The 10,774-nt window shown below is 35.8% G+C and overlaps 1 protein-coding gene across 1 annotated transcript; it reads left to right on the top strand.

Moving 5' to 3' along the window:
• Positions 1 to 5,619: 5,619 nt before the first annotated feature.
• On the top strand, positions 5,620 to 9,887 carry LOC121745137 (ras-related protein RABD2a-like). The gene is made up of 8 exons (XM_042138927.1): positions 5,620 to 5,838; positions 6,490 to 6,562; positions 7,784 to 7,831; positions 7,906 to 7,953; positions 8,838 to 8,909; positions 8,997 to 9,152; positions 9,234 to 9,337; positions 9,443 to 9,887. The coding sequence occupies exons 1-8, from the start codon at positions 5,825 to 5,827 to the stop codon at positions 9,537 to 9,539; spliced, it is 612 nt and encodes a 203-aa protein (XP_041994861.1). The 5' UTR covers positions 5,620 to 5,824; the 3' UTR covers positions 9,540 to 9,887.
• Positions 9,888 to 10,774: the final 887 nt, after the last annotated feature.

The following is a 10,774-nucleotide window of genomic DNA, read 5'->3' as shown; positions in this document are numbered from 1 at the left end:
ATAAGATTGAGTTTTTATTTTTTATTTTTTTTATGTTCCTAATTAAAACTTCAACTTATATAATATTTATAGGTAGAAGAAGATCATAGGATGACCATGCTACTCGCAGAAATGCATCAAGGTGGGGGAGGAGGGGTGGTAGTTCCCAACAACAAGATGACGAGTACGACGTGTCTATATTGTCAGACTCGGACAACAATGATGATGATCTCATTCTCATATTCCGTCTAGCACCGGCGGAAATGAGGACATGCCTCCTCCCCCTCCACCCACTAACACTACAAAAGCTTTGAAATCTGATATTTTTATTAAACACTACAAGAAGGTCCCGGTGGTGATTCCAAGTCCTCATGATCCGCACTCTCAAGAAGAGACATCGGCGTTTCATGCATATTGTAACTATTGTGATAAAGTCTACAAATTTGCGAGTGGTGGGGGATATGGCACCCTCCATCGTCATTTGGTGACAAAGCATCCGGTAGAATGTGGCACTACCTCTACCCAAACCCAACTAAACTTCCAACCCGGTGGCTCAGGTTCGTCAGGTATACCGCTTTTTAAATATGATCAAAACAAATTTGCTGACGTTATGAATAGATGGGTTGCAATGAAGCATTTTCCTTTTAACGTTTATGATGACAAAAAAATTGAGGTTTTTATGCAAAGTGGTTTGAACGTAACTATCAAAAGAGTAGGTCGAATGACCGTTCAGCGATCTACCGTTAGACAATGTTTGGAGAAAAAAGTCGAATTATCACGTTATTTACTAAACTTGGGACACAAAGTGAACATTTGCTCAGATGTATGGACTGATTTTTTAACTGGCATTCATACATGGGCATTACGGTTCACTTTGTGGACAATAGTTGGACTTTGAACAAACGTTTAATTTGTTTTAGAGAATTTGAGACACCACACACTGCACCCAAAATTACTTATTGAATTATTCAAGTTTTGAATGAATTTCAATTAAACAATAAGATATTTTATGTTGGTTTTGATAATGTAACTACTAACACTGCAAGTATTAATGACTTGATTGCGGCTTGTGCTCCGGTTATTGGAGGTAAATATTTTCATCAAAGATGCATATGTCATATTTTGAATTTATGTGTACAAGATGCGCTTGAATTATGGAAAAATCATGTTAGTCCTATTAGAACTGCAGTTAGATTAATCCATCAAAAGCCACCTAATGGCAAAGCTTGAAAGAAGTATTGCCATCAAAAGAATGTAAGACATACGAATTTTACCATGGATGTGTCTCATAGATGGAATTCGACATATGATTGTCTGAATTCTACTTTGACGCATAAAGATTATTTTTGTGATTTTTTTAGAACATATCCCGTTTCTTATTTATATCTTTCGCATAGTTGTTGGGATCATAGCATGGCTTTATATAAATTGTTCAAATATTTCAAAAATGCAACTGTTGAATTATCAGGTGTTTATTATTACACTATTGTTCGTGTTTTAGAGCATTGCATGTATATATCACTTGGTTTTAAAACTGCGATGAAAAATACTTACTCTTCACCTGAATTGATGTGTGTTTTATATTATATAATTGAGAAATGACTTAAGTATTTCAGTGAGATTCCAACGGTGTTTTTGATTGCAAAGGTCTTGGATCCAAAATGGAAATTAGCCGGTACCTCCAAGATTTTAGATTTTTATTATAACAATTTGGGTTCTATTGATCTTGGTCCACTTAAAGCATTGCAATCGGAAACCAGGGACGAATTCGGAGTAGACCTCTCAGAAACATTTCAAATAAACCTCCCGAACCGATCAATTATCCAACAAACCTTCGAGTTTAACTTGCGTGCTCTCTACACCGAATATGAAACCAAGTATAACAGTACCCACCAAGTCAGAAGACCTTCTCCTCCTCAACAACATAACTTTGGCTTCGCTTTTCAAGCCGATTATGATGACCTCGACGCGCAATCCCAATTAGCCGACCTATACAGCTACAACACCGGCGGAAGGTCGACCTCAGGTATGGTAAGTGAGTTAGATTTATATTTCGATTCACTCTTTTCCTTTTGTGATGAAGGTCCTACTCCTCCCGCCCAAATCGTCGTCCTCGATTGGTGGGGAACACACGAGAAAGATTTTCCTATACTTGCGTCAATAGCCAAGGAGATTTTTTCTGTTCCGGCTTCCACTGTCGCCGTCAAGTCCGCTTTTAGTGTTGGCTCACGTGTGTTGGATGAATCAAGAAGTAAGCTCTCCGCGAAAAATATGGAGTCGTGATGTTACTTGATGATTGGGCCAAAGCTGACGTCAGAGAACAAGAAAATGATTGGGATGATCGTTAGGAGGGATCACAAGAAGAATTCGCCGGGGATGAATCGTAGGCCAACCGTCAACCACTGGCTAAGCCAAATAGGTAAGTAAGGTAAGAGAACTACGTGAGCTTTGATTCCCTAATGCAAATGAGCATTGGGGATACATAGGCACCTTACATTTAAGTTGAGCTCAAGTCCTTTTTCTTTTATTTCTTTTTTCCCATTTGTTTCTAGTTTAAAAATATGCAAATACAGTTAAATAATTGTATTTGTATATACTTTAGTCGATGAAGTAGATTTCTCTATAAGGCTAAATTCAGGAAACTTTTGACAATTCTACTATAATTATTGATTGTTATACTAAACTCAACATTTAAGGTTAGAATTGCTAATGGTGTCCTCAATTTAGTTATGTAGAAAGATTTCCTTCGCCGACTAAGAGTATATATACTATTTATTGTTCAGAACTTCAAGTCTTTTTTGTAATTTGTAATTAGCTTCGTTGTAGTTGTAGACTAGTAGTCTCGTTGTATTTAAATTTTTGTTTAAGACTTGAAGTTTTTTGTGATTTGTAATTGTTGTAACGTGTAATCTCAATAAGATTGCAACTTTCATCGTGTTTTTTTTTTAATTTTATTTACGCACATTTCATAGATAAACAAATAAAAAATGTAAAAAAAAAATTTATGAACCGCCGAACCGGCCCGGAACCGGCAGTTTTGAACCGCCTCGTGAACCGGCGGTTTTTTGAACCGGAACCGCCGGGACCCTTGGCGGGCCGGTTCCGGTTCCGGTTCATGGTAATGATGAACCGTGAACCACCGGTTCATGAACCGGAACCATCGGTTTCGACCCGTGTGCATGCCTAGTTATTGGCATGCGAGTCCTACTTTATATATTAGTTTTATGATAAATTGTGAGTGAGAATGAGTTAGAGGAGTGTGGGTCCACTACCAAAAATGGTAAAAAGAAAAGTAATAAATTATTAGGGACAGACGAAAATATAAATAAATGATAAATTTTTAGGGACGGAGGAAGTAAATAAATTGATGTATATGAGCTATGAGTTGTGAGAACTTTCCAAAAATGAAAACGAGTTATTTTTATAGGATGAACGAAAAAAAAGTGTCCTTATTTTTATGGGACGAATGAAGGATTGATTTTACAATAAAATGTGAAGGAATGAGTTAGTGGAACGTGAGATCCAATACCAAAATAGGGAGTAAAAAATAAGTGTGATAAGTACACACATATGAACAGAAAAAAAAATAATGACATATTGATATTTTATGTACTCCCTCTCTCCTTTTCTGGTTGTCATATTCAAAATTAAACATTTTCTAAAATGGAAATAACACTATCAATATTTTTTTCTCAATCTTACTTTTATTATCCTTTTATTAACTCATAAAACAACCTTATATAAAATTTGGTGACGGAAATCAAATATTTTGTAGTATTTGATTATTTTGAACTAGTATTAACCTCCGTGCTATGACGAGACATAAGAGTTTCAAATAATGAATACAAAATATAATAAAAATATAGAAAGAAGAACTCAAAGCAATGTGAAGATTTAAAAAAAATGTACTACTCCTTAATGAATGTATTATTTATATACAATTTTAATTTATGATACAAGTGGAGTAAAAATAATAAAATTAATTACAAAAAAGAATATGGGTAACTAATGATCAAAGAATATAAGTTAATTAGAATAAATATACAAATAAAGAAAATATGTGTGAGTAAAGATCAAACAGTAAAAATTGGAATAAGAAACGTACAATACAATATACTCATATTAGATAATTCAAAAAAATATTTTAATTAATTAACTACAAATTTTAAAATACATATTAACTAAAACACTTTGAAATTATATAATACATATAGAGCAATCACACTTCAATGGCATACTACAACTTCGTATAAAAATAGTAGTATCATTTTAATATTCAGTTAAACTCAAGAATAATTAAAACTTTCGGTCATTCAATTGAATCGAATATAAAAAATGTCTTTATTTTTATGAGGATGAAATATTAAATATTTTAATTAAATAAATATAGCATGAAATTTAAATTATATATTTGTGTTGCCATTTAGTTTATAGATTAATTCAGAGAAGAAATTATTACAATGATGAATAAAATTTTAATTTAAACCCAAATAGAAGGCAAATTAAACTCTTTTGCACAATTTCAATTTTAAACTCTTTAGCACAATTCCAATTTTAATTCAAATAAAGGCAAAATAACAATACATAAACTTAATTACAAAGATGAATTTAAATTAAAAAATATTTATACAAAGTCCGATAAATTAATAGTTCAAAATTAAAACCTAATTTTAAAAACATAAATATAATGATATATATGTAACACCCAATTTAAAATTCATAGTCCAAAAATAAAGTTTTAATGGCCTAAATCAATTAACATTCAGTGGCTCAATTTAATTAACATGTAGAGGCCCAAAACAAATATAATCACATCCGTCGCTGCTTCCTCTCTCTCCCCCTCATTTCTTCTCTCCATTCTTCCCCAAATCCTAAACCCTAGTCTCGCCATCTCTCCCGTCACGGCGAATCCTTGCTCGCGTTCGGCCGGTGCCGCCGTCGTTATGCACCGGCGACGTTTCCGTCTCTCAATCTCTCTCCGTTTTTTTCCGTTTTTCTGCCGCCATTTGCCTCCTTCGTCTCCGGCGAATCAACGACAATCGCCCGTCGATCCCTCGCCTTCTCCGTCCTGGAACGGAAAAACCAGTGTCTGGCTTATTGAGGCAGCGACGTTCCTCTTCCTTTCGCGGCTGAGTCGCCGATGAGGCTGAGATGTCGCCTCGGTGGTCGCGACCTCGCCGCCCAAGGTAGCCTCAACGTCGCGTCGAGGCAGCAATCGCCTCAGTCGGCGCTGTCCCCTCTCCAACGGTCTCGTCGAGTCGCCGCCGCCGAAGCCCAGCGGGGAGGCATCCCTGTTCCCCGTCGTTTCAGTCGCCGTTGCTGCTGTCTTTCAGCCGTCGCCGGGTTGATTAATCAATAATAATGTAGATTCAATTGAAGGTGTGTGTATGTATAGGTGTTTTATCTTGTTCTAGTGTTTTATTAGACTAATTTTTTGTCCAATAATATTTATCTTTTTTCTGTTCAATGTTGCTATTTGTTAAATAACTAAAAAGGTAAACAAAATAGTTTTACATTTTACCAACAAAAAAAGCGAAGATGTCTTTTCATTAAACTAGCCCTTTAGATTAGGTTAGATACGTGTAAGTGTATATGCGCAGCGCGTGAGATTCGATAAAAGGCAGCCCTTTCCTCAATGTCTTCACCAATCTTCATTACGCTGTCGGTGTTTGTATAAATAATTTACATAAATTTGCCATTCAGACTCCTCCTAATTCATTTCCTTCCACTACTTTTTTTCCCCAATTCCATTAATCTACACCCAAAACCCCCCAATCCGGTCAACTTTAATCCTTCTCGCTTGCCATCTTCGAGAAGGACCATCTCCGGCCACTCTTCCTCGACCATGAATCCCGAATAGTAAGTCTCTCTTTACCGATTGTTGCCAAAATCTGAGCTGCTTTTCTATTCCGGTTTGTTTCGTCTTCGATTTGGTAGATCCACAACTGTTTTCATCGGGAATTTTGTTTAATTTTCTTTATTTTGAAGTGTGATTGTAGATCCGTGACTTTTTGTTGATGGATCTTTCCTGTCGAGCTGATTTTTTCTGTGATTTGGTAATTTTAATTTTTTGCTTGGGATCTTTCTGATCAGTCTGTAAATTCACGTGATTTCGATGGTTTTTGAATTTTGCTTCGTTGATTATTGTGATTTTTATCACAATTTTGTATTTGTATGGGGCTACCGAATTGGGAGGTTTAGAGTTGTGTCTGCTTAAGGATCTGGAGCCGCTTGGATGTAGATTGAACTTCAAGCTAATAAGTATATGAATTTTTTATGTGATTACAAGACAATGGTGTCTCTTACAAATTGTTCATCGCCTTTGTTTTTCTGCTTGAAAGTAACATATGATTCTACTATTACAACTGGGGGATAATAACTGTCACGTTCTCCTGTAGGGGTCTGACATTTGTAAGATTGAGATTCACTGATTATTGAAATTTGGTTCCATTGATTTCTGCCATTCTGAATGATGATTCATCTAATTTTTCTCTTATTTGCGTCTTTCAGCGACTACTTGTTCAAGCTTCTTTTGATCGGAGACTCTGGTGTTGGCAAGTCATGTCTTCTACTAAGATTTGCTGTAAGTGTAGCTGAATGTAAATTTCACTGTATGTTGGTTGTGTATGTGATATGGGGTGAAAAGCAGAGAATGGAGGAGGCATGAAACCTGTTGACAAAATGCATGAGCCAGAAAAGTCATACACTAGATGTATGCTGAATTATTGGACTGAAGTAACTTCTATAAATAAACTAGAATAAATGGATCCTCTCATGAGAGCATGGATTTCTTCTGTCAAATGTGATCTTCTCCAAAAGATATCTCTACCTATTGAGAGTCCCACAATATATAGACATTTACATGAAGAGTTCTACTCAAACTAAACAAATAAAAGATATCAAATCCTAACTTATTAATAGAAGATACAAATTGAAACTGATACTCCTAATCTGCTACTCCCTCCGTCCTAATAAATAAGAAACATATGGTTTCCAACACAGGATTTTATGCAGGCTTGTTTTGTGAGTTAATGATGAAAGGGGAAAAAGTAGAGATGGTGTTGTTTCCATTTTAGGAAACATTTCATTTTTAATGGGACAACCTAAAAAGGAAAACATTTCATTTTTAATGGGACATAGGGAGTACATTATATCTCGCTAGATACGTTCACCACCAGTTGATATCAGTATATTTCTTTGCCTCTATTGATTTTAATAAAACTGGGTTCTATGTCTGTAAGATGGCTGGGAGTTACTTTAATAAGAAAAATTTAAGAAAGTATAGCATGTCTATCTAGTGGTTATGACATTGCACTTTCTAAAGTTGTTCTGCACGCCCATCTTTGAGTATCATGTCAATTTTTCCCTATACCAATATACTGTCAAAGCGAGGCATGTGTTGAAAAGAAACATTACTTTCCTTATCAAATAAGGTTTTCAGCTAATTGCGTAAAGAATGATATTCATTTAAACATCATTTTACTCCTGTGTAGCGGCTTTATAGGTGCTGAAATAGAACTGCTACTATATATCTTATGTTTGGATTGATCACTCCTTCAAGTGCTCAACATGTCTATTGAAAATTTTGAATATTGCTTTGATTGCAACTAGTTTTGGAATACTCTCTTTCTATTAATCTCTGTAATGCCTATAGCTTATTGTGGTATTCAGCAAGTGTTCTGTCCTTGTCTACTATATTATGCATGCCTTTATACTTTTTTCATAAAGAATTTCCCTCCTTAGCAAAATAACAAGATTTCTCAATGATCATCACTGACTGACCTGTATTTGATTTTATATACAGGATGATTCTTACCTTGATAGCTACATCAGCACAATCGGTGTTGACTTTGTAAGGGCTTAGCCTTTTATGTTATATATTTACGTGGTTTAGTTACAATTCTAATCACATATCACTCACTACAGAAAATTCGTACTGTGGAGCAAGATGGAAAGACTATCAAGCTTCAGATAGTAAGTTTTTCTCCTTGATTATATATATGATGAACACTAAAATTAGTGTGTTTACTTGTTGATATCATTCATCAATATGGAAAATTTTGAAACTCCATATACCTGGGGGATTGTTTTGCTGTAACTTGCTAGTTCTACTTCTAATGTAGATCAATCTGATTATATGCAAGGCTTTTGAGGAACACAGATATGTTTACTGTATTCACTCTGTTGTTGTAGGGTTCTCTTTTAACTCTTTATTATTATGAACAGTAGAATTTGTGTGTTCACTTGTAGTCATTCATAATTGTAGCTCATTTTGTAACTTCATATGTTTGAGGGCTAATTTTGGTCTTTCACTGAAACTTAATAATTTCCAAACAAATTAATATATTCGAAGGCTAGTTCTGATATTGTTCAATCTGATAGATGTAAGCTTTTTTGAGGAACAATGACATGTTTCTTTTATTCACTCTGTAGTGTGTTATGTGTTCCCTTTTGTAATCAATAAGACAATGGAATGTAATTATTTGGAAAAACCAGTGTTCTTTGTTGTGTAGTGCTGTTCTTTGTCAAAGAGAAATTAAGTTGGGATTTGTTATGTTACTGTTTTTGTTCAGTTTCCCAGTAAAATTATCTAGTACATCAACGGAAGAAAATTTAAGCTAATCTTTAAGTGTGACAAGTATGACTAACATGGCTTTCAACTTTGTGCAAGGACTATAAGTTATTCTTCGATGAGAAACTTGATATCCTGAGTAATTTGCATATGGTTGCATGCTAATTTGGGCTTTGTTTGCTATGATGTAATTGCATATGATCCTCGTGTATCCTTCCTCCCAATACGAGTGTATGTTGAAATTAAGCTTCATTTGTCTTTCCTCTTATTTTACCTTTTCTTGCAGTGGGATACTGCTGGGCAGGAACGTTTCAGAACTATAACTAGTAGCTACTACCGTGGTGCACATGGAATTATAGTTAGTCTCTTTCTTCTCAATTTACTGCAAATGAGAAACATTGTGTTTTCAGTTTCTAATGCATCCCCAACTTGGGATTTCTCGCAGATAGTATATGATGTAACTGACCAAGAAAGCTTCAACAATGTGAAGCAATGGTTGAATGAGATTGACCGATATGCAAGTGAGAATGTGAACAAGCTCCTTGTTGGAAACAAGTGTGATCTTGCTGATAATCGGGCTGTGCCTTATGAAACAGCAAAGGTAAACATTTTGTAGGGTTGCTGCGCACTATTCCTTTATACTAAATGGTCTTTGCTGAAATAAATTGCTTTCTTTGTGAAGGCATTTGCTGATGAAATTGGTATCCCCTTTATGGAGACTAGTGCCAAAAATGCAACGAACGTCGAACAGGCTTTCATGGCCATGTCCGCTGACATTAAGAATAGGTTCGCTTTATCTCATCTTGTAGCATACCATGTTTTAATTTCTCGTCGTCGTATCGAGTCTCAGTGACGTGTCTCCTCACTGAATCTGGTGTTAACCAAACGCAGGATGGCAAGTCAGCCTGCGTCGAACAGTGCAAAGCCACCTACCGTGCAGATCCGTGGGCAGCCTCTTGCCCAGAAGAGCGGCTGCTGCTCGTCTTAGAGGGAAGGGTGTCGATACTCGGTGGGGGTTGGCGGTCAGCTGGGGAAGGGTGAAGTTCTGAAGCCTTGGAAGTGACTTTATATTAGTTCTATTATTTGAAATACTATATTTTGATTGCTAAAGTGGCTGTACAAATTATGGGGGACTTGGACAAGCTGTTACTCTGAATAGTTTCCGTTTGTTATTTTGTTTTATTTCCAAGTAGTTCAGTCCACAGGTAGCAGTGTCCTAGACCTAGTGTTTGCAAACATCTGTGACTCATTTCGGAATAGAATTCTGTAATATGTGATCTGTGTTGGTTTAATTGGGCTATATATTCTTTTAATAAATTGTTTTCACTTATGGATTTGATATGGTATCTCGTAATCTATAAATTGAATGGGTGTTGATAATGGATGGCTTCACACGTATTTTCAATCTATGTATGATTTTAAATTAAGATTACTGATTATAATGAGAAAGACGGGGGCATTATTCTCTGCCATATCTAATCTTGATATAGGGAGTTACAAATTTAAATTCAATCTAGCAGCTCCCTACATTATTGTTTCATATGATTGCTCTAAGTCGTATGATAATGAAAAAAAATTGCTCATTGTGAGATTGCTATAATCGACAAACCAAATATTGTGCCTTACTACAAATACGTTGGATTTTCGGGAGGGATCACCTATTACATCATATTTTTCCTACTACACAAATAAAAAGGAGACATGTGAAAACTGTTTATAAAAATAGAGAAATGAGTAAAATTCTAACATTGCTAATACATATTTTACTACACTAAGGGGGCGTTCGGTTGCCATTACTAATATCATGAGACTATCCATCTAAGATTAAGTTGTGTAATTATTTTAGTTGGAAGGGGAGGTTATGACTAATTATTATGAGACTATCCATCTAGGATTAAGTTGTAGGGTTCAATCTTATGAACCAAACATGATACACGTTTAATCCAAAAAAATAAAACAAATTACGAAAATATATCTCATCCAACTTATAAGAGCATCAGCAATGGAGGCGTCAAAACCGCGACGCCGATTTTTCGCCGACGCCGGTTCTGACGCCGAACCATTGCGACCGGCGTTGGCGAAATCGGCGTACCCATGCCGATTCGTGTGGTGACGCCGGTTCTAACGCCGATTCTCACGGCGCCATTGTAAGCCCCGGATCGGCGTCAGACCGGCGTCAGAATTTAATTTTTTTTTCGAAAACACTATATATACGCGCTTTGG

Source organism: Salvia splendens, chromosome 8, assembly GCF_004379255.2.
Source record: "Salvia splendens isolate huo1 chromosome 8, SspV2, whole genome shotgun sequence".
Lineage (NCBI taxonomy): Eukaryota > Viridiplantae > Streptophyta > Magnoliopsida > Lamiales > Lamiaceae > Salvia > Salvia splendens.
Note: the sequence above shows the minus strand (reverse complement) of the source record. Positions and strands in the feature narration are given on the sequence as shown.